This window comes from Kogia breviceps, chromosome 7 (genome assembly GCF_026419965.1).
Source record: "Kogia breviceps isolate mKogBre1 chromosome 7, mKogBre1 haplotype 1, whole genome shotgun sequence".
Lineage (NCBI taxonomy): Eukaryota > Metazoa > Chordata > Mammalia > Artiodactyla > Physeteridae > Kogia > Kogia breviceps.
In genome coordinates this window covers 64,551,055-64,576,411 of record NC_081316.1, presented here as the reverse complement: position 1 = coordinate 64,576,411, position 25,357 = coordinate 64,551,055, and the positions used below count along the sequence as shown (strand labels likewise).

The 25,357-nt window shown below is 41.1% G+C and overlaps 1 protein-coding gene across 1 annotated transcript in view; it reads left to right on the top strand.

Annotated features, from left to right (window-relative positions):
* UVRAG (UV radiation resistance associated) overlaps nucleotides 1–22,275 on the top strand; it is a 383,943-nt gene extending 361,668 nt beyond the window's left edge. Inside the window, 1 exon segment of the mRNA XM_059067816.2 lies at nucleotides 18,747–22,275. Coding sequence (XP_058923799.1) covers nucleotides 18,747–19,449 — 703 coding nt within the window. The 3' untranslated portion in view covers nucleotides 19,450–22,275.
* The last annotated feature ends 3,082 nt before the right edge of the window (nucleotides 22,276–25,357 follow it).

The window sequence follows — 25,357 nt, the reverse complement described above, 5'->3', positions numbered from 1 at the left end:
CCAAGTGTACTTCCCACCATCTCTGCTGCCGCCACCCCAGTCCAAGTCACCACCTGCTCTTACCCAGACACTGCACCAGTCCAGTTTGTCTCCCTAATTTCACTCTTGTCCCACCTCTGTTCATTCTCTGCAGCAGCCAGAGTGACTTTTTAAAATTTTAGCTATATCTTAATCACTCCCTAGCTTCAGCGGCTAGAGTAAAATCCAAGCCCTTTTCTGTGGTCTCCCGACCACCTGCCTCTCCCTCTCCTCTCATGTATAGTCCTATACTGACCTCCTCTTAGCATGAAAAAGCTCTTTCTTGACTCGTCACACTCACTGTCCTTCTGTCTAGAATGTGCTCTCCCTCTTGCTTCTCTCCCACCACCATCCACACCCATCCCTTCATATAGAGGGAACAGTTTTAGAAAAGGCACAGTAGCTTTACTGGCAAAGAATAGACCACTTGGCTAGAGTGCACATTCATTTTAGGAACAGAGAGAATCTGGGTTTTGTGGTACTTAGAGCTTATACAATTTGGGAACCCTTTCAAGAAAACAATACAAAACTGAAAATACAAAATTAGGAAAAAAAGTAAATATTTTAAGTGAGAAACAAGATCACAACAAATTACTGGAACTTTAGAGATCAGATCCCTTTCTTCTGTGATCTCTTTAGACAATTTACCCCAACTGCTTCCTCACTGCAACCTGACTGTCCTTTCCCTCCTAAAACACCGTCATTTCCAGCAACTCTCATTTCTGAGGTTTAGATAAATTAAATGACTTTCCAGGGACTTCCCTGGTGGTGCAGTGGTTAAGAATCCACCTGCCAATGCAGGGGACACGGGTTCGAGCCCTGGTCCGGGAAGATCCCACATGCCACAGAGCAACTTAAGTGCACCACAACTACTGAGCCTGTGCTCTGGAGCCCATGAGCCACAACTACTTAGCCTGCGTGCCACAACTAGTGAAGCCCACGTGCCTAGAGCCCGTGCTCCACAACAAGAGAAGCCACTGCAGTGAGAAGCCCAAGCACTGCAGCGAAGAGTAGCCCCCGCTCGCCACAACTAGAGAAAGCCCACGTGCAACAATGAAGACCCAACACAGCCAAAAATAAAATAATTTTTTTAAAAAAGAACAAAAATAAATGACTTTCCAAGCATGTTGACCTATGAGCCTGTGGCAATAAGACTGGAATGTAGGTCTCCTGGCACTGACGTAGTAACCCATTAAGCCCCAAACTCACACATTATGTAGTGCCCCTCTGAGCCACTGTACCAAGCACATTAACACTGAATGAGTTGTAGGTACCACTTTATAGTGCTATAATGAAAATTAGGCTACTGAGACAGATACAGAGTACCACAAAATGCATGCTACATTACGATCCAAGTAAAGACCGCTGCGGAAGCCAGGCTGGAGGTTACAAATCTAAACAAAGCTGGAACAAACACTTTTAGCCTCAGAGGAAACCTCAGAATTTCTGAGAGCAGCCATGAACTGAGGAATTACCTCCCAAGCCCGTGCTCCTTAGGGCAAAGGGTACAAAAACTCACACTCCTAAGGGAGCCTCTTACATCTTTCGTAAAAGAAAACACTTCCAGTTTCTGTGTGATTGTTACCATTCACAGATCGGTCCCTTGTGGAAGCAGGTTGCCGTATGTTCTTTTGGTGTCGAGGATTTCAAACTGGCTGTGAGGATCAGTGCAGTCACTGAATTCCTCCTATGGTAAGCTTCAAAGTTATGTGACAGCTTGTTTTGTTTTGTTTTTCAAAGAAAAGACAATGTGATTAAAATTCCTTTAATGAAGTGATTTTTTTTCTTTCACATTACAGAATTCTTATCTAATATCAAAGCATCTACCTGATTAATCCTAAAACTATACCTTTTCCACATGAACACAGTTACCTGGGGCACAGTTTTCAGCACTTTATGCTAGTCCTTTCCAAAAGAAGTCTCCTTTTTCTCATCCTTGGATCAGTAACCTCGTTGTAACTGCCAAGCAACACAATTTTGAAAAGCAGAATTTCAGCTCAGAGGTTGTACTCTTGAATATTTTGGTTAAAAGCCACCAGCATGCCACTTAAACATCGCATTTTTTCTTTCTTTTACTACTAACTACAAAGTGGTCCAAGATTCCAGTTGACATGCGCACGCACACCTGATGCTGGTGCTGAATTATGGTCAGGGAAGAACATACGCACACGGCGCTGCTTGATGGCTGCCAGTGAGATGATAAGTTTAGAACTGAGAGGAAGAGATTATGTGCTGTGTTGCTGTGAATGGGCTTTGCGATGGGACCCCACATGCAGGTCCCGGGAGAGCCCCTCCACCGTCTCTCACGCCAGCTCACCTGACGTCGAGACATGCCCCACTCATTTCTGACCTCAGTTCTTTTCTCAGACAAGTTCCCACCACCTAGAATCGCCTGCTTTTGCCTCTGCCCTCTCCAAACATCGCTCTCACTTCAAGATCCAGTTCATGTCCTACCTCATTCATTCACTCACTCAGCAGGTGCAGAGATAACACATCCTCCCTCAGTAGCTTAGGTTCACTTCTCCACCAAGTCTTACCCACTAGGCTTTTGAGCAGCAATGAGCAGGCAATGAAATAGGAACAAACAATATGTAATAGACAGCAGAAAGTATGAGTACTGAAGAAAGGTGGATAAGTTATTTGGAACATTCTGAGGATGTCATTTACTTCCTGGTATGAGGGGTGTGGGTGAGAATTGGACAAGCCTTCACTAAGGAGATGGCATTTAGTGGAACTAGAGCACAAGGAGAATTGGGGTGTGTGAAGATTGGGGTGTAGGCCAGAGTAGGATGCTGTTGCCTAGTTGTAAAAAGCATGTAAAGGCTATGGGTTTGAATACCAACTCTGCCACTCACTGTCTCTGTGACTTCAGGCAAGTTTAAGCTCTCAGCTTAAATTTATCTGTAAAATGGAGATAATAGTGCCTACCTGATAAAGTTGATATAAAGATTAAATACGGGGCTTCCCTGGTGGCGCAGTGGTTGAGAGTCCGCCTGCCGATGCAGGGGACGCGGGTTCGTGCCCCGGTCCGGGAAGATCCCACATGCCGCGGAGCTGCTGTGCCCGTGAGCCATGGCCGCTGAGCCTGCGCGTCCGGAGCCTGTGCTCCGCAACGGGAGAGGCCACAGCAGTGAGAGGCCCGCGTACCGCAAAAAGATTAAATCCATAAACACTTAGCATACTTCCTGGCACACAGTAGTACTCAATAAATGGTAAGTATTATAAATATGTAATGGATAAGTGAATCATAGTTATTATCTCTGTTTTAAAAATTAAATCCATTCTTTATTATAGGTATTTTGGTTTTCCCTTAAAATCTACAGTCTTCTCCTTACAGATAGGTATAGAACATGGTTCTTGGTCACATTTTTAATCATGGCTCATGCTGCCTTGTACGTTAGTGGTACAGAATATTCACCATCTCCCTTCCACTTTCCCCCAAGTCCTTTATATGACCCTTCTGAAGCCTTAGAGTTAAGTACCCTACAAATCTATTTGCCTACCTACTTTTTTTGGTACCTACCTTCTTAGGTAACTCTCACCTCTAGTTAGAAGTTACGTAAAATAAAAGTTTCTTATTTGCAGAATTTTCCATTTTTTTATTTAAGCTTCTGACAACCCTGTGAAGGAGGCAGGGCAAGGATGATGATCACTATATTACAGGTCAGAAAACTGACACTTAGAAATATGAAGTGATTTGCCAAGATCACGTGATAATAAGTGATGGAACTGGGACCAGAAACCCAGGTTGTCTGACTCCCAGTTACATGTTCTCTTTATCATACCAGGCTGCCTCTTATTAGTTAGTGGTCATTCTTTTCCTTCTCTGCCCTTCCCCAGCCCTCCTGTCTCTCTGCCACTGAATTTCTAACACCTATTACCTTCTCCAGGAAAGCCCATCAAAGTCAAATCCAGAGTACTAGAAAAATACACTGCAAAATCAGGACAGGCAGGTCTGGTGAAAACACTCTTTGTTGCTTATTTTACCCCATTTACTTCAGAGATGTAGGAAACTCATAAGAGTCATAAAACTTGGTGAAGAATTTAAAAACTTTAAGACCAAAGGAAACAAAAATGATTATATGTTTCAACTCCATTGGTTAAGAAACAAGAAAGCTGCGGGAAGCACATGAGTTGGCTTAAAACATATGTTTGACCAATAGCGTTTGTCTTCCTTGAATTTTTTGGTTTTGTTTTCTCAGAATAAGACATGATAAAAGCAGGATTTCAAAACCATCTTTCCTGCTTTATACATGGAATTTTTTATTCTAAATTCAATTTTTACTGACTGTAAAGCTTCACAATAACAGTGGAAAGAGCACTGATTTTGGGAATCAGAAAACGTAGGCTCCAACTTCAGCTTTTTCATTTAATTTTCATAAACTGTTTTCTGAGTATCAGTTTTTTTTAATGGAGTTAATAGCACCAGCCGTATTTCCCAAGCATAATTGTACAGGACAAATGAGATAATGTCTGTCCAAGTGGCTTAGAAACTAAAAAGGACTATACAAAATATTATTAAGTATTATTCATGCATTTAACCAATTAATTAAGGGTCTCCTCTGCATATAGCACTATTCAAGAGACAAAAGAAAATTCAGAAGTGTAAGATTTGCCCTGCCTTTGCTTAGTTGACAGTTGTCTAGTTTATAATCTGAAGGAGTAGATAAGACAAATATTTTGAAGAACAAGACTTGCAGAAGTATTCTCACGCATTGTTCAGTCTCGCTGTTGTGTGGGACTTAAGAGCCTGAGCCCCGGCTTCAGTGGACAGTCTGTTAACAATGATCGCGCTCAACCTTGCACTGACTTACTTGATGTTTTAGGACCAGGTGTGCCGTTTTTATAGAGACCGCATGAATTTCAGTGACCTTAGTGAGAACACTGAGGAGAAGTATCCTTGGCTGTTCTGCAGCTTGCTGGAATACTTCTGATTCCCTCCAGCGTTTAATGATGTGACTTCGGGAGAAGCAACTAGTGGCTTTATGTAAGGTCATATCATTTCAGTGGTAAAATCTCTAGGTAGTATTTCTGCTGACCTATTTCTGATCTAGTTCTCTATTCCTTTTTATAAATAGAGAGAATAAAGCTCACTCAAGCTTTTTTGAATGAACGAATGAAAAAGAAAGAAAGTAGCTAAGAATTTTGACACATGTTAAGAAAATGGGCTTTTTCAGTCAATTAAAAATAATGAAAATGTAGAGCAAATGAGCCAATCTTTCTATAAAACCAGAAGGTAGCGATATAATAGTTCAGCTTTTAAGCCAAACCATCCACCTGTGAAAATGAGACCCTATCCAGCATTAACATTTTTTTAAAGCCTTACTTTTTAAAAGCAGATCTATCTTCTCTCCTTCCCTCCATCGTTTGCTCATGCTGAATTCAGAGCTAGTCTCTAGCAGGTGACCACCGAGGGACTTAAAAACCCTGTTGTCTCGCTGACGTTGGTTTTTAAATTTAGATCAAATGACATTGTGTTTGACGTCTCAAGAGCACTACTTAAGGTAGCTGTATCATATGGGCTTGCCTTTCAAAGTACTCCTTGCAGGCTGGCATCCTTAATAGGAAAAGTGAAGCCTGGTCAAAAATAAATGAAAAAGAAAGTTTTATTGGAGTTATTTACTCTAAGACAGCTATTTTAGACGGAACCTTGACAAGTCATCTCATTGCCTCCAGACAGGAACACACAAGGCAGATGCGTATCTATAGTATTTTAAATGACCTTGGGGGACGAGGCTTCTTCCATAACTCATTCCAGAGTTTAAACACCCTCGCTTCAGGAAATTCTTCCCTATATTTAACTTACAGGCCCCCTTCTGCGGTTAACACCCATTTCCGCTTTTTTCTGTCCCCAGTCAGGATGGAGAACAGCTGGCCAACATCCTTTGTGTGCTAACCCTCCATCAGTGAGAAAGTCATTTGGGCATCCCTGGGCTGCTTTTCTCAACCTCCAGCAACCAAGTCTTTGAACCAAATTGAGATCTTTTTCCGTTTTTATTTGTGCCTTGTCTCTCTCTTGTCATTCCTTTTGATTATCAATGAATAAAATTTGGAAAATGTAAAAATATACAGACGAGGGGAAAACAATAGCCCTATAATCCAGGGAGCGAAACCACTGTTAAGTTAGTCAGTTTTCTATGTGTTTCTTATGCAGTTGAGATCATGTCATCTGTATCAGCCCTGAAATACAGTCTGATCCACATATATAGAAACTTACATTTTCTGGTAGCCACATTGAAAAAAGGTAAAAAGGAATAGGTAAATTAATTTTAATCATAGTTTTAATTCCAATAAAATATTAACATGTAATCAGTATTTTAACTATTAACAAAATATTTTATATTCCATTTTTTATACTAAACTGTCTAAATCCAGTGTATATTTTACATTTATAGCACATCTCAAATCCAACTGGCCACCTTGCAGGTACTCAGTACCGTGTGACTAGTAGCTATAGTGTTGAAGCACAGTCCTTGCAGTTGTATATACTGCTTTTTTGTCTATCATATCTTAAGCCTTTTATGAATGGTGTTACAAAAATTTTAGCATCATTTTAGTGGCTGCATAATATTTAATCATTTAGACTTACTATAACTGTATCTTTAGAAAGTTTTGTTCTTCATGTTATAAGTAACCCTGTAGTGTTTTTTTTTTTTTTACTTCTTTTTTACTTTTTTTATATCAACTGTTTCTCAACACGTTGCCAAAAGAAAAAAAACATAAAATTATTCCTTTTGGGTGCAACTAATCAAATCCACTTATTCATAAAACAAATATATCCACTTAGCATCTACTGTATACTCTGTACTACATTAGATTGGGAAGTGAAGCAGTAGATTTCAAGAAATAGAAGACCAGGTCCCTCCCATACATTGTTTACAAAGACTTGGCTCCACAGTTGGACTGCACACATATTGTAGTTTATTCTGACTTAAATATCCTTCCCTTCATTTCTTACTCCCCTCTGCCCCTATATGTACACACACAGCCTGGGTGACTCCCCCTTACCCTTCAAAGTGCCAGTCACAGGGAGCCACCGCTACTGAGTCCTCTAGGTGACTGCTGGCTCCCTCGTCCATTATACAGAATGTATATTGTGTCTAGAGCACCATGGTGTTCTGTTTATTGGTAACTCTGTCTTCTCTACTAGAGTGGAAACTCTTTAATGATAGAAACCTTATCTTATAAGCCTCTTTATTCCCAGTGCCTAGCAGACTGCCAGGGCCGTGAATGTGGATTTCAGTAATATCCTCTGAAATACTTGTTGAAATACAAGTGATCATATTAAGCATCAGTTGGATAATATAATTACAAGTATTGATCAAGGAGTTCAGAGAGCTCACTTTAAACTGGCATATGGTTGAAAAAGGCTTTAACAAAGGAAGTAGGACTTGAATTGGGCTTTGGAAGATGATCATGCTTAAGTGAATAGATGGGAGATACGTTCTAAGAAGCCTGTTTTTCAGGAGGAATTCTTTATCATGTGCTAAGTATCAGCAGATAAGCATCTTTCTAGATCTAAAACACTATACTAAGTTTCAAGAAGGCTGTAGAGATATGGTCTTGGCCCATCAAAAACTGTCAGGGCGGGGCTTCCCTGGTGGCGCAGTGGTTAAGAATCCACCTGCCAATGCAGGTGACACGGGTTCGAGCCCTGGTGCAAGAAGATCCTACATGCCGCTGCGGAGCAGCTAAGCCCGTGCGCCACAACTACTGAGCCCACACACCACAACCTCTGAAGCCCACGTGCCTAGAGCCCGTGCTCCGCAACAAGAGAAGCCACCACAATGAGAAGCCCGCACGCCACAACGAAGAGTCCTGCAACTAGAGAAAGCACACGCGTGGCAACAAAGACCCAGAGCAGCCAAAAAAAAAAGAACTGTCAGGGCTTTGCAGAATTAGAAATTTCCACTGGCTGCTTCAGTATGATCTTTGAGTTTAAGCTCTGTTTCAACTTTGGAGTTGTTAAAGGTCATTTTATAGGATGCTTGTTCAATAATCCTTCTGGTATTGGACAGCAGTATATAGATAATTATAAGTATGTCATTATAGCTAATATCAAATGACCATTACTGCAAACCAGGCACTCTTCCAAAGCATTTTGAATGTATTATTTAGTTAAGTCATTCAGTCCTCACAACAGTCAAGTGAATTAGGGCCCATTATCCTCTCTCATCTTACAAATGAGGAAACTGAAGCACAGAGAGGTTTAAATAACTTACATGTAACACAGCCATCAAGTGGAGGAGCTAAGATTTGATCCCAGGCAGAACAGCTTTAGAGCCTCTACTTTAACTATCACCCTGTACAGCCTCTCTTATAACTATGTTAAAAATAAAATGTTTTACACAGGGATCATTTAGCATCTTGTGGTTCCAGAAAAGGAATCCTATTATTATAACCCTCCCCTATTTTTCTTCATTCCTCTTACTGCTCCTTATCTCATTTGCAGGTTCCTCTTCTTCTACCTCATCATAAAAAACTGGAGCTCCTCAGGCTCAGTCCTCAGCCCTCTTTTCTCTGATTTTATTCTTCACCACCCTTGCCCAGTGATCTTATCTACAACTATCATTTTAATTATCACCCACATTGAAAGGAAGTACAGTGTAAATCTTCAGCCCAGATCTCTTTTCTGATATCAGACCTCTATTCAGATTGCCTCCTGGACCTTTTCACAGCACATTCTGTGTGTCCTTGTTTTTTTCTTCCTGTCTTCCACCCCAACCATCACAAGTCTAGTGGTCTTCCAGTGCTCTGTTTTCAGCAAATGGAATCTCCATCCATTCTTTTACACTGGCCAGGAAGCCAGCTGGTTCCTCCCTTTCCCTCTTACCCCCATATCCAACCTTCACAACCTCTGCTGATTTCCCCTAATATGTCTATTTGCCTGTATCTGTACATTTCCACTCTGGCCCAAGCCTCCATCATCTCTCACCTGTACTACTGCACAGCCTGTGGTCCCACAGCATCTGCTCCAGACCCCCTCCACTCTGTTCTCCAGCTTCAGTAAGAGTGTACCTGTCAAAATACAAATCAATCAGTCAGTCAGTCAGTCTCTCCTTACCCCCTAGAGAGAGAGAGAGAGAGACACACACACACACACACACACACACACACACACACACACACACACACCTAGCCTAAAACACTTTAATGACTTAAATAAAGAGAAAATTTCTAAACATGGCCTCTGGGCTTCTGCACAGTCTAGACCTTGTTTTCCTCTTCAGCTTTATCTTCTGCCATGCTACTCTTCACTTGATGACCTTTTGGGTCCTCAAACGTTCTCTCTCTTGACATAGGGTCTTGACATATGCTATTCCTTTTGCCTGGATGCTCTCACCCACCCATCCACTCTTTACCTGGTGAAGAAGTCTACTAGCCCTTCGAATCTTGGCCTTTGCTGGGTTAGTTGCATAGCATGTGTCAGAGGTTGTCATTTTGCATTTATATCTATAATTTTGTGACAACTGTCTATCCTCTCCCACTATAAGCGCCACAGAAGCAGGAACCATGGCTTTTTCCAATCACTATTGTATCCTCAGAGTCTAGTGCACAGTGCCTTGTGCATAGACACTCTCTATATATTTGAATGAGGGAGTAAATAATTTGTTAATATGTTCTTTTAATATACATACAGTTTATACTGCGCCTCTGGCAGTAGTACAGAGGGCTACAAAAAATAAGGTTCCCGAGACTTCCCTGAAGTCGCACAGTCTCTAAGCAGTGATTAAATGACGGCTGTCATTTAAGCATTACTTCCAAAGGCCTCCAGCATCTCTGAAAATGGTGGCAGAGCTATCCTTTTTTCTTTTAAAATAAACAGCTAAGGCCCCATGGTTTGGTTCATGTCAGAGCTTATTAGAAATGTGATGGTGGTTCAGCTTTAGCAGTCTTTCAAAAACTTAATTTCACAGATGCTGTCATTGGCCTCTGGAGTCTAAAGCTTCCTTTAGCTCTCTCTGCAAGTCTACTTTTTAAATTCTGACCAAGGTTTAAATTTCCCTATCAAGTTCTTTCTGGGGCTGGGCTGTGACATTGCTATTCCTCTGGTTTCCCTGGCAAAGGTAGATTTTTTTTTTTTTTTCTAGTTTCAGCATAAACACTTTATCACCCCCATGTTTCAGGTGTTATCTAGACACTCCAACGGGTCATCAGGTATCCTTCCTGGCATCTCTTTCTGTTTCTACAGACCATGTTACAGTCCTCATAATGTTTGTTGCCTTGCCTGGCTGTGATTTCAGTACGTCAAGTTTGTGTGATGATTTCTTAAAGTGAAAGCTGATGGGTGAAGTGTTTGACCTGCCAGCTCCTGGGACCTTCTGTCTCCCTGGAGGGTCACTCTCTATTCTCTGATCCCAGGGAACCCAGCCTTGAGGGGACCAAGCTGGCTTCCAGGTGGGCTCCATGCTGTGGGTACCCCTTCAGCCTCTGTTCATAGCATGTGCTGGGGCCTTTCTTTTCCAAGGTGGGCCCTGTTGCCCAGGACCATGGAGGCCCTCACATCACAGAGTCTGGGGAAATGGATTTCTTCAGCTTGCTTGTTTTATCCTTTGCCTGTGGAATTTTCTGTTTCACAAATTCGTCTCTCCATCAGAACTCAGTTTAAATAAAATCTAAAGGCTCCCTTGTTCAGTTATTCCTTTTTAAACTCTCTGTTTTTATTTAGTCAGGCTTTGGCAGGAAAACTTCTAAGCGGAGCCCAGGGGAAAAGTGACCATTGGCACAGATTTTAGCCTGTGCTTTGGGCCAAGATTGTTTCTATTTTTATTTTGTTTCTTGTTTTTGTTAACATCCAGGGCACAGATTAAGCACTTTCACTTATCTGTAATGGTGAGAGGCCTTTAGATTGCTTGCCTGTGGCCAAGATTCTGCATGCTTAAAACTATTAACCCCCAGCTACCTCCTGGAAGATAAGATCTAGCTGTTCAATTTGGCTTTTCCAAAAGGAGGCTCTGTGCTTCTGCTTGATCTGAGATAGAAAAAGGAGAAAGGTAAATCCCAACCTTTGCTGGATTTTCAGAGGTTAGTAGCCTAATTTATGGGTTGTCTTTTTTTAAAAAAAAAACTAACTTTATATTGTAGTTTCTCAGCTGCCAAAAGATGTAATTCTACCTCAGCTTCGCCTTGGCAACCTGCTTTTGGCACTCTGTGCAGCCCTGTCGTTGTTCTGCATTATTTAAGCAGTAATCTTTAAGAAGGTGAGAAACTATTATTGCTTTTTAGCAGAGTTGACATGCTATTGGCGCAGAGTGTAGTACCTAGAGCTTCAAACATTTCTAATGGCTGTAAACCAACTTAAACACCTCCATGTAGATGTCTCACTGCCATGAGGTCATAGTTTGCTACAAGGGGGAGAAAGAAGAAGATCAAATGTTATTTAAAAGTGTGGGTTGTTGTTTTTTTTTCCTTCTTTTTAAGTATTCTTATTCCACTGAGTTGTGGCTGTAGATTTTGGCCAGGATCCAGACAATCAAGATTTAGCATTTTGACCAGCTGTGATCTAGTAATGTTCCTCAGAGGAAACATTTTGTAGGAGGGAAAGACACATATTTGAGACTGTGAATTGTACTCCTTCCTAATACTTTACAGTGTGAGACCTGGTTGTAGACAGATAAAACAAGCACAAGCGAATGTGAAAGAGAACAGAGGGGGAAAAAAAAGTTTTCAAAGAGCTAAAACTTCACTCCAGCTTGAAGAACTCTCTTGAGGTGGGAAATCTTTACATTTTTTCTTTATTTCATTTTTTCCCTAAGTCTTCACATTCATATCATTCCATGGCAGAATGTATTTCTGTTCATAATTGATACTTAGAATGCATTAGCATTCTTATAACAGCATAACAAGTCTTAGGAAGTAAAAATGCCACACAAATTTAATGTAGGCAAGAAGAGAAGAGAAGGAAAAGGTATCAAGCACTTGACCTAAAAAGTATTATTCTGATTCTCACTCTCTCCCTCAAATAGAAGTAGAGCGTGTTTTGGTGGCCAGTCCTATGGATTGGGAGAGAGAAGGAAATTAACATTTATTTAGTCAGACTCCCTCTGTTCAAGCACAGTTAGTTGCTTTGTGATCTTCGGCAGGTTACCTAACCTCTGTGCCTCAGTTTCTTCATCTGAAAAATGAGGATATATACTTCATAGAGATGTGAGGATGAAATGAGACCATGTATAAAGCTGTTAACAGATTGCTTATTCCCTAGTGCTTCATAAATGTTAGTTGCTATTGTTTTATTATTAATAATTTATGGAGTACCTACTCATTGTACTAAGAATTTTGCTTGTATGTTTTGTTTAATCCTGACTGCAACAACTGTTAGATGGATATACCCATTTCACAGGAGAGGAAACATAGGTTTGGGGTAGTGAAGTGCTCCACCAGTCTCCTATATTTTATAATGGCGGAGCTATTTGTGAAGGTCTGCAATATTATATATGGGAGATGTGGAAATGGGAACACATTTTGGACCAGTGCTTTCTTACTTTGTTTCCTCTCTCCCAGTCCCTTTTCTGTAAAAAGAGGCTATAGCTTCAGGCAATAAAACCAACAGAAAAGGAAGATGGGGAGAGAGTGGTGGGGCGAGGATAGTGGAGTGGAATGAACTGGTTCTGCTGACTCCCGGGTTGGGCTGGCTGCATGGTGAGGTATTCGTATAATGGTTATAGAAGTGCTGAAGAGGGTCCTCCTCTTTTAGGTTGGGGAAGCAGAGAAATTCTCCCTCTTATAAAAATTCCCTCTCCCTGAAGCTAAATGCATACAGAAAAATGACACGTCAGAGGTTTGGGGACCATTGGAATGTACCTCAGAGGATTCTGGGAAGCTCTTCTAGTCCCTCAGCATTTGGTAGATCGTGTAAATAGAGGCAGTTGAGCATTTCCACTTGATTCAAAGCCTTTCCCACCCCATATCCTCAGGAAAAAAGGAAAAAGCTGGAATGAAGTTTCACATTGGGCAGAATAAACCTTTTGATTTAGTACTTTCTCCCCCAAACTCTTTTACACTTGCCTTGACTACTTATCTTCTTGCAGGCGGCTCCCTGATGGGCAGGAGTGGAGATTGGTGTGGGTGGGAGGAGTTCTGAGTTTGTTCCTGCTATAAACATTATTCTGTATAGGAGGAAACAGTAGAAGGAATGAGATCTAGATTCTGGTCGTTCCTCTGCGACCTGTTACCCTGTGTTTCCATCTAAGACGTTAATGTCTTTGAGCCTCAGTTACCTCTTCTGTAAAATGAGGCTAATACTTTTGGAATCCAGAGCCCATGGAAGCAAATAATAATGACAGCAACCACAATTACAGCTACTACTGCCATCGGTATATATGCCAGGCATTCTGCCAAGGATTTGAAGTGTGTTATTTTATTTAATCCTTCCTACAGTCCAATAATCTATTTTACAAAGAAGAAAACTAGAGCACAGAGAAGATAAGTGACTGCCTACAGTCATATAACTAGTAAGTGGTGAGTTCGACCTTAAGTTATAACTCCAAATAAACAGGATCACGGTTGCCGATCCAGAAGTTTGAGCATCCTTTCTCATCATCACCACTATCTCCAGATATCTCTAGATATAGCTGAAGAGATAACAAAAGGTAACTGACTGCAGTAAATAAGGACAGAATGAAAAAGAAATTAATGACCTTAATTTAGAGAGATCAAGGAAGACTTGATCCAAAGAAGCCAAATTTAAACCAAACTGTCCTCCTTGACCTCTAAACTCCAAGCCACTTGCCTTCTCCCTCACCATGCTATTGTTTGGGATCCTAGGATATCCTTTTTTTACTTGTAGCAAAAAGGCTTATTATTAAGTAATTTAACAGTCCCCGATGTGGTTCAGTTATTCAACAACCTATGCCCTGTTTCACTAAACCATGGCCTAGTAAATTTGTAATTACAATATCTTTGGGTTGTTTTTTAATAAATTCCTTTTAATTGCAGCATTAAACCCCAGATGTCATGTTTCCAGTTTGGACCTAAGCCAAGCTAGGAGGGGCATCCAATTCAAGGCAAACAGCTGATGAGGAGAATGTGTGCAGTGAACTGGGGGACTCAGTCCAGTTGCTAAACCTCAGGCTCTGTGCCCCCAAATCTAGTGCCTTAGAACATAGGGACCCTTGGCTGAAGTGGAGGATAAAGAAATGCTACTATATATCCTGCTGCATCCACTCCTCCCCAGAGCACTCAGGTTTACTCTGGTTGTCTCTAAGAGTAGAAATTCCCTGTAAGTTATTCATCACTATTTAAATACTGTACCAATTTCATTTGATAAGTAAATTGTCAATTGCCTTTAAAAATTGGTCTTAATAATTAGTAAATCTAGGCATTTCAACCTGTTCTTCCATCTAGATAAAATAATTATGAAGCCAGACTAATCAGACAAAAAGAATCTTGAAACATTCTGGGCATTCTTTTTTAATCTATCATTTGCCTTTTTAATTGCTACCTTTCTCTTTTTAGGCAATAGTAGAGGTATAATGTTCCTATTTTTCTTGTAAGAATTTAACTAATACCAAAACATATAATGAAGATTCCTTCTAGAAACCTTCTATTAAATATGAAAGTCAGAATTAGTTTATTAAGAATCTACGCATTGTGTTTTTATACAGAGATACAACAGTTTGTTTTTTAATAGTAAAACTTTAGAAATATCCTAAATCCACAAAAGTAAGAAAATGATTAAGTAAATTATGATTTTCCATTCAATGGAGTAGCCATTTAGAATTGTTTACCAAGAGGTTTGAATAACTTCCAACAACAGGATACAGAATTGTATATATATACTGCAAACACAGCTTTCATTTTGTTTTTTGTTTGTTTGGTTTTGTGTCTTTTTTGAATTAAACACACATATATAAAATCAAAGTCTGAAAGGAAAATATCCAAATAGTGGTTATTTGATGGGTAATAGGCTTTTGAGTGATTTTTATTTTTTAATATGGTTTATATTTTTTGGTTTTCCAGGGAGTGTAAATTATTATCATAATTAAAAATGCATGTGTGTTTGTATATATTTTAATGCAGTCATTCAACACTTGAGCTGTTTAGACCTCAGCTATCTTAAAAATTTGGAACATTGCTAAGATTCTGGAAGTAATAAAAAATTAATTCTGAGCAGCCAAAACTAATGTTATAAAACTCACATAATAAAGCATATTATGCCCAGGATATCTGCTGGTCCATCACTCAAATCCTGTTTACTCTTGCTTTGCACACAATTCTCAAGACATCTACTTTACAAGAACACAGCAAATTAGAAGCAAATGTCAAAAAAGGAGAAGCGCTCGCAGGCAAGAGCACTGACTCGGCCACACGTGACAGCCTGACAGTGAGAGAGGACACAGAAAAGCCTGAGTGCACACTTAAGAACTCGGACTCAGATCCCAGATTCAGAAACACGCCCCTGAAAGGCCCATAGTCTCTCTACTATGTCATAGTAAGACATGTTAATACTGATGGCCCAAAGTTATCAAGAAAATACGTTTTTTAATTGGAAAATGAATAGATACATGTATATGTATAACTGAATCACTTTGCTGTACACTTGAAACTATCACAACATTGTTAACCAACTATACTTCAATATAAAATAAAGTTTAAAAAAATTTTTAATAAAAAGGAAAATACCTTTCTTGTTCAACTTACTCTTTTTAAGATTATAAGAAAGACTAATAAAAATTTTTGAAAGGCTTCATGGCACATAGCTGCAAATGGGAAAAAAGAGACAGTGTGTGATTGTAGAGTAAACGTTAGATATATAGACTTCCTTATTTGTCTCCGTAATACCTCATCTTCTTACCGTTCTTTTACTGTTACTTAGGTTTTCTAAATTGTATTTGATACTGTCATTACCCGGGTTCTCATAAAAATCCAGGAAAACTGGGTAAGATCCCAGGATCAGGATGTCAGCAAATGCCAAAGTCTCCATCTCACAAAAGCCTTTGAATCCATGCATCGAAATAGGAGTAACATCATCAAGGACCTACTGTTGATGCACAGGGAACTCTAATCATTCTGTAATAACCTATATAGGAAAAGAATCTGAAAAAGAATGGATATATGTATATGTACAACTGAATTGCTTTGCTGTACACCTGAAACTAACACAACATTGTAAATCAACTATACTCCAATATAAAATTTTTTAAATTAAATTTAAAAAAAAATAGGGATAACACCCCAGACCCAGAGCTTAGCTATAGGTTGGGTGGGTTAAATGAGAAGGCCTGTATAATGGCATTTAGCTTGATGTCTGGCATATCATTGGCACTTAGCAAATGTTAGTTGAATTTGAACATGATTCTCCCACATGGGATGCAAATGGCTATGTGGGCTCTGGAGTCAGATGTGAGTTCTGCAACCTTGAACAAATCGCATAACCCTCCTACCTGCCTACCTTTTTCACAGGGCGGATGTGAGAGTTCAACATTATTGATGCTCAAGAAAATGGTATTTCCCTGCCTATCGTAGCTGCAGGGGAGGGATGTCATACTTTATTACTTTTCTGTTGTGCAAAGTTGAGGAGAGCTTTCAGGGAGTCTCAGAGTCAAAGAGGACTACAAAACCCCCTTTCTTGTGTCGTAAGCACTGCTTGTTGTGCCCTGATCTGTTTATCATGCCCTTTTATCAGCCCACCTGGAGCCCAGCAGAGGGAAGCAGAGCAGCGTCCCCTAGGGTGGGAGAGTGGGTGGCAGCAGGGAGGGTGTCAAGTCATTCACCCTTCGTAGCCATAAGTGGTTAAGCACCTGGCCTGTGGTCACGTGCCAGCAATATCACCTTCAGTGTTCCGGGTGGGTTTACCTGGTGCTTCCCACCCCTCATGGGCTGTGGTGGCAGCTGAAAGCGTGGCCTGTCTGCCCAGAATAGACTGTCTGTGGGTGGTGCTGATGCTGTTTTGGTTTGATTACCTAGGGCCCCTGCAAAATCATGTAGAGAGGGACACTTGTCAGCAAGTAGCAGTGAAAACAAGAAGGTTGGCCAAAATGTGCAGCTTTTACCCCATTACTGTGAGTTTTGACAACATATTAACTGAAAACCTAGATTAAGGCCAACAAGTTTCGCTCTGTTTAGTTTTTCTTGAGAACTAAAAACAGTCATTTACTAATCTACTTGCCTGCTTCTATGTGTGCCCCGGTGAGCACCCCTAATTAGGAAATCGCTCTTGGCACCAACACTCATAGCCAAGCAACGGAGTCTGATGCACACATGCATTAGAAGAAGCCTTTGGGTTGCCTTTGCTCAAGAAGCTTGAAGAACGTTTGCTTAGACCCCAGGGATAATCGAGCAGCAGGAGAGCTCTGGGAGGAGAGGAAGCAAGATCTGACTTAAGGGTTTGTGGCTGTCGACACAGGTGGAAGGAACCCTAGATCCTTTCTTCTTTCTCAGGGCACTTATCATGACTGTAATTTGAAAATGTATTATTTCGATAATTGTGGATGTCTTTCTACTGCAAGACTGGAAGCTCCTCAGAGGCAGGGCCACCATGCCTTACATCTGTTTCCCCTCCTCAAGGCCTGGCACATGTAGCAGCTCTTTGTGGGTTACAGCTATAGTTTTAAGTCAAACCTCTGCTCCTGCCTGGTACTTGCCTTTTTTGCGAGCCACTTCTCTGTGTGTGTTTCCTCATCTGAAGAACAGAAGTCAGATGGATCTTGTGTTTGCACCTCCCTCTGTCTCTGGACTCAGTTTGTTCATACAGTTGTATTGAAGCTGACTAGCTTCAGCCAAGTATGATGTCTAGAACTGTGATTAGTACTCCAGGGGTGGCTTCACTAGCATAGTTTATAAAATGACTATCATTTCCAGAGTCTGGATACTCTATTTCCATTAACTAATTATTATTTATTATTTCAGACTTAAGAGTAATAATGTATACCCTGCTTTCTTGATGGGGTTTTTGTGAGGACCAAGTGAAATGATGTATATGAAATAACTTCAGAAACTATAATGCTTTGGGTAGCCAAACAGTGATTATTATTGCTGGCCCAAAAGTATCTTCCTGAGAAGTAACTCAAGTTTGAAGGAAGGTACTGAAGACCAAGTATTGTAAAGTGTGTGTGACCAGCGTTATAAAGGAGACGTCATTTCCCAAGTTAATTTTTCGTTCAACACACGCACACATACACACACACACACATCTCCTTGGTCCTCTCTCTGCCACTTATCTAGTGCAAGGCAATTAGCATTTGGGTATTGGAAAAGCTATTGATCATTGAGTTACGAGTCATGGGTTTTAGTCCAGCCTCAACCCCTGCCTTGCTGAGGTTATCATAGGCAAGTCATTGAAGTTCTCTGTCAAATGAGGATACCTGCTTTATGAAGGTAAAATAAGACTTGAATATTTAAAAGAAGAATAAGATATTGGTAACCCTGCAGACATATGAAGTTGATCACATCCTCATATATTTTTCTTTCTAGATCCAATCCCTCCAGTTGCCTCGACTCCTCCCCATATGACATTGTCTCTACCCCCCGCCCTACTAGCCTCTGCATATATTTCAGTATATCTTGTATCCTTCTTAAAGGAAGCTCCTGATGCTGAGCTCAGAATACTTTATGTTGCATTTTGTATTTGGACACTAAAATTAATACTAAGGTTGAGTATTATCAATTTGTATTATCTCAAACCTAAATATGTTATTTCCTATCTCTGGATCCAGAAGGTCTAAGCTGAGTTCTGAAGTTGAAAGTAACTTCTCTTTTTTTTTTTTTTTTTTTTTTTTTTTGTCTTCTAGTGACAGACATCACACCTCCAGTGCAATCCCTGTTCCAAAGAGACAAAGCTCCATATTTGGGGGTGTAGATGTAGGCTTCTCTGGGGGGATGCCTTCACCAGACAAAGGACACCGGAAACGGGCCAGCTCAGAGAATGAGAGACTCCAGTACAAAACCCCTCCCCCCAGTTATAGCTCAGCATTAGCCCAGCCTGTGACCACCGTCCCCTCCATGGGAGAATCTGAGAGAAAGACAACATCTCTGTCTTCCTCCTTGGACACCTCCTTGGACTTCTCCAAAGAAAACAAGAAAAAAGGGGTAAATCTGGGTGACAGCTTCCATGGAGGCCATGTGAGTGTGAACACGAGCCAGGAACAGGGACAAGCCCTCCCGGGGCCTCCAGCCACAGTCAACGGCACTCTCCTGCCCAGCGAGCAGGCCGGCTCCTCCAGCGCCCAGCTTCCGGGGGGATTCCACCCGGTCTCCGAAGCCGAGCTCTGCTGTACTGTGGAGCAAGCAGAAGAGATCATCGGGATGGAAGCCACAGGCTTCACCACAGGCGATCAGCTGGAAGCATTTAACTGCATCCCCGTGGACAATGCCGTGGCAGTGGAGTGTGACGAACAAGTTCTGGGAGAATTTGAAGAATTCTCCCGAAGGATCTATGCACTGAACGAAAATGTATCCAGCTTCCGCCGGCCACGCAGGAGTTCTGATAAGTGAAGCGAGCGGACAGACAGTAGGACCAGGATAGAGTCACTGCTTGAAACGAGGATAAAGCTGCACTGGTTACCCTTTGTAATAATTATGACACAAAATGAATATTAATGGAGGATATTCCTCAGAAAAATAGACTTTGTGAATCGAGGAGGGACTCAGGATCATTGTGTATCAGTGGGCCAAAGTTAGATTTTGCTTGCAAGATTTGCTTTTCAGGCCTGACATTTATTTTAAGGCAGCTCTAGTCACCTTATAGGCATTTGTCTGCTTTTTTATTTACACTTCTGTGTTATCCTCAGAGGGAAGATGATAATATATAAATAATATAATGAATTTGTCTTTAGTTTCTTATAAGCATTTGCCCTCACCATAGTTTATGAAACTTTGGGAAAATTGAATATTCAGTAAAAGGTCTCCACCATCCACTGAAGGATCTTTGGCCATGCATTAAGTTGATGAATAAGAAGCACAATGGTCTCCTTATACCCAGGCCCACCTGCCCCTGCTCCCAGACTCTACAGTCAACCTAGCTATCGCCCCATCTGCACAGTAGATACCTTGTGCATCCTGACAACCGAGGACGCCACATTTGCTGGTTCTTTAATGAAGTTGCCATGACCTTCCACCTCTTCCAGTCAACCATACCCTTGATGCAGCCCTCAGATGATAGGAAAGACCTCACCTCTGGTGGATCCCAGGGGATCCTCAAGGACCCCCCCCGAGGTTACTATAGTCAGATGGCATGCAGTTCCCTCTGGGGGCCAAAGTTACGTGGGAAGAGGCTATTGTCAAAAGCTGGGTGTGCTTTCTGGCAACACACCCACCATATAGAAATCCCTATATGTAAACCCCATGTTAATTTATTAAATTTCAGTTGGAAAGGAAGGCATTGTGTATGATGAAATATGTGTAGAGAGTCAGGCTGTCCAGTGTGCAAACTGCAAGGCAGTTGAGGTAGTTAGATTAAGAGACTAGATGAGGCATAGAATACTATCGGTTTGTGTGCAATTGCATAGATATTAAATTATGTTTTTGAAGTACATTTTCATTCCTGGAGCTCAGATATCATTTGCTATTGCTATATACTTTATATACCCAAGGACATCGCCTCAGGGTTGCAAGCTCTTTAAGGAAATTTTATGCTTATATCCGTGTATTGTATAGAAGAATAAAAATTGAGTTTACTTCACTCAACCTGATCTTTTTTTCCCCCCAGCTTTGAAATTCCTCTTGAACCTACATCTCCGTATGTTACATCGTGACAGCGCTAGCCTGAACAAAACCCGTGGCTGTATCTAAGCTAATGCCGTTGACTTCATTTGAGTTTACATATTGTGTATAGCAACACACCACACAGGCGTACTCTGCAGTAGCTCATTTGTCCTCCATAACCACTTTACTCATAGGTTTCATAATCATTTTCATATTTTGTCCAAGCATTCCTGGGCTCAATTATAAATATAGCTACACTGTTAAATGGAATAGTTCATGTTGTTATTTTTCATGTAAAGAACTCACAAAATCATTGTGTGACAGACAGACCCAACCTGTAAGCAATTAAAAGCTTTAACTTGATCTGAAGAAATCCATCTTATGCCTCTAAACAGGTGGAACTACTCCAGACCTGGAGCAGAAGCCACATCTGTAGAGTCACGGCTTCTTTGCAGAGTGATGCCATTCACTGTGGGGTCAGTGAGGGTGGCGCTAGACATGATCTTGGATGCACATCAGACTGGGCTGTGGGGTCCTCCAGTGAAGTAACATCTACCGCCCCCGCAAGCCCCCAAAAAAGGTTTTGAAGGACTATATTAGTATTGAACAATGGAAGGTGAATCTCATGTGATGTGTGATTCTTCAGATATGGGAGAGACCTTTAAACTTCATGCAAAACTCAAAGACAAGGTGCATTCAATGCAGGTCCTCCAGCCCGGCTTCTGGCATCACCGAGCGGAGGGAGCACTTATAGGAGCACCCACAGTTACAGTGTTCATCTCAGATTCCACACAGCCAGATAGAGCCTGGAGCTCCGGGATTCCATCTGTCAGTCTCCCATTTGTGGACTCCCTGATTCTGGGGTTCACAGCTTTTGACCCACACAGCATGGAACCCCACCACTGAATGTGATCTGGTAGGCCAGAACTGATCGATAGTGACCTACACATTTGCCTGATCCACACTGTGTCCAGTGATGTTGTGCCTCAAAACACCACTTAGGTTTCGGTTTATTTAGTTTAGGTTTTGGGTTTTCACTGAGTTTGTTTGATGTCTGCAGTTTCTGCCAAACTTGGGCAGATCCTACAGCATTACATTCTCCAGGAATAACTCTGACATTTCCCAAAGCTGCAGAATTCATTTTGCCTCTGTTTAAAGTGGCCAAGGCCAAAATATGGGATGAGGTATTATCTCCTACTAATCTTTGTAATTTTTGCTTTGAGAATATAAGTTGAAATGAAAACTCAGTCCTATCCATTTCTGAACTGCTAAGAGCCCTTTCAGTTTTCATGTAGCTGAGACACTTTTACAGCCAGCAAATGTTATCAGATGAATATTTGCTTGTGTTTTCTCTCTCCACTTCCCCCTTACCCACTTTAGAAATTCCAGAGATTTTTTCCCCCCCAGAATATTAGTTTTGGAAGATTGTATCCAGCTATATTTTTTTAGCAGTTCTAATAGTGCCCATTTATCCTGACCTAACCAGTTATTTAAATAATTTTTTAAACCACCACCAATAATAAATGGCATGTGAAACTGATCTGTTGGTAATTGGAAGAAAGCTCAGCATCTGTATTTATAAAATAAAATTGATTAGTATTTATTTTGAGAGTAAAAGTGTATGTTACTTCCCTGCTATGTTTGAGTCCTGTCTTCTTCACTGTTTTGAATTTCATACTAAAGCTGAGTTAACTATGAAAACCTCATTCTTAAACAGTCAGCCAGCCATTCCGCATTTACTGAGCTAGCTCTCTCCCTCTTTGCGAGGGACCGGACTAAACAAGGTTATACAAAGATTAATAAGCCTTGACCTCTGCCACGTTCTCCAGTTGTGGGGGGAAGGGTGGCATAAGTATATTAACAATGAAGTATAATTCAGTGTGATAAATTCTATGATGGAGAAATGTATAGCCATGCTACAGAATTCAGAGAAAGCTATTCTGCCTCAAGGATCAGGAAAGGGTCGCGGAGGTAATACAGATGAAAGATGTATAAGATTTCACGTTACAGATGGAGGGAACAGCATGGGCAAAGCCCAGAGGCAAGGCAGGGCCGCATGCGTGTTTGCAAAATTGCAAGGAGTTTGCTGTGCTTGGGCCCTGAATGGATGTGAAGAAAGGTGAGAGGAGAAATTGAATTGCAGGCCCATGGGGAAGGACTTAAAATGCCAGGGGAAGAGATTTGGATGCATGCAGTGGGCGACCGATCGGTACCCTGTCCAGATTTTAAAGCGGAAGAGTAACTTGGTTAGATGTGAATTATGCCTAGCAGCCAAGTTGAGGCCAGACTCTAGTGATACTCTTCTTAATCTTCTTCTGTACTATTTTGTTTAGAAAAAAAGTCTGTCTGAAAAAGAGGTTCATCCTTGTGTCCTTAATGGTTTCAGGGTAAATGCTGAATAGTGAACTGGGTTTTTACTGTGTGATACAAAGGGCAGCCAGCATCTATTCTTTAGAAGCTAGATTCCAAATGCGCCAATTCAGCCACTTTGAAGTTATGACCCTGCTCAAGTCGTTAAACCCTTAAGGACCCCTCATTTCTTAATCTGTAAAGAATTGGAGAGAACTCTGCCCTTGCCATTATGTTTGTATGGGGCCTACACCATCGATGTTGGTTCCCTTTTGTCCTGCGGCAGGCTGCTGCCCAGTGACAGAAAGGATGCCTGAGACTCGTTATCACCATTTCTTGTTCTAGCACTTGGGCACAGCCACTTAACCCCTCTGAATCTGGCTCCTAATCTGTCACATAGGGATGATACCTCACACCGATCCGAACGGCTATCAAAAGGTCCACAAACAATAAATGCTGGAAAGTGTGGAGAAAAGGGAACCCTCCTACACTGTTGGTGGGAATGTAAATTGCTACAACCATTATGGAGAACACTATAGAGGCTCCTTAAAAAAACTAAAAATAGAACTACCATATGATCCAGAAATCCCACTTCTGGGCATTTATCTGGAGGAGACCATAATTTGAAAAGATCCATGCACCCCGATATTCATAGCAGCACTATTTACAGTAGCCAAGACATGGAAGCAACCTAAATGTCCATTGACAGATGAATGGATAAAGAAGATGTGGTACTTATATACAATGGAATATTACTCAGCCATAAAAAAAAGAATGAAATAACACCATTTGCAGCAACATAGATGGAACTAGAGATTATCGTACTAAGTGAAGTTAAGTCAGACAAAGACAAATATCATGATATCGCTTATAGGTGGAATCTAAAAAATGATACAAATGAAGTTATTTACAAAACAGAGTCACAGATGCAGAAAACAAACATGGTTATGGAGGGAAAAGGGGGGAGGGATAAATTGGGAGATTGGGATTGACGTATACACACTACTATATATAAAATAGATAACTAACAAGGACCTACTGTATAGCACAGGGAACTTTACTCAAAACTCTGTAGTGACCTATATGGGAAAAGAATCTAAAAAAGGGTAGATGTATGTATGTATTTGTATAACTGATTCACTTTACAGCAGAAACGTAACAAACACAACATTGTAAATCAACTATACTCCAGTAAATTTAAAAAATAATTTTAAAGTAGGGGTGATACCCACATCTCTCCACACCCCACCCCCAACCCCGCACTGGGGTCAGATAGAGTGTAAGAAGTGATGAGTATTTTTATGAAACACTTAATGATCTTTACAAAGCACCATGCACAGTGGGAGGAGTTAGTCATTCAACAAGGATTTCTTGCATTTCTTGCATCAAGCTTTGAAATGGAGGTCTCCGTTTGGTATACATTGAGAATGTGTCAGGGCTGAAACTGCTCTTTTGAAAAACAGCTCTAAACAAATGTAAAGTGTTTCGAGGTGTTTTGGTGGGTGGCATGGACATAGTGTTGAGACATGGTCCATAAGCCTAATTAGCTTAATTTTTATGTTTTTTTTTTAACACCTGGCAGATGAGTTTATTTAGGCCACCTCATCCATACATATTCTCTCACACAGCTTCTAGCTGCCTTGCTGAATGCTGAACTAGTGCCCAGAGCTCTTAATTTTGCTCAAAATAGATAGAAGCTTTCTTTTTTTTTTTTTTTTTTTTTCCTCTTGGCGCATCTAATCATGGTTTTGTAGGTAGACAGCTCAGCCTTGTGGATTTTAAATGAATAAAAAAATACATGTCTATAAAATAATTCCACACTTTTTTAGAGACTGGCGATGTCAGCAATCCAGAAAAAGCATGGTCATGAATCTTGATAAAAATGAAAAAGACAGCCAGTTGGAGAAATAGCTATAGTCAGCCAAGTCCAAGCCCAGAACTACAAGGGGGAGAGTGGTAGGCTCAGATCCTTTTGGTTTTGTACAGAACACAAGTCTAATGAACTTCCTTTCTCTCAGTCCCCATTAAAGTACAAGCAGCAAATTAGAAAGGAATCAAGGTTGGGAGTAGACAGAAATAGTGGATAACCTGACCCAAAGAAGCAGATACAGACAGACAGGGAAGAAGCAGTCTGGGCATCTTGAGTGAGAAGCCCTGGGCCCCATAGAGCAGCCAGTCAGGGATTCAGATCCCAGCCCCACCGTGGCTCACTGGCTGTGCGGCCCAGGCAAGGCGCGTGACTTCTGAGCCCACATGCTCCTCTGAAAAGTGGTCAGCCCCTTGCTCAGGTTTTCCCTTGCACCTGGACAGAGACTCCTCTTGCCCTAGGAGCAAATTAGTATTCATGCTT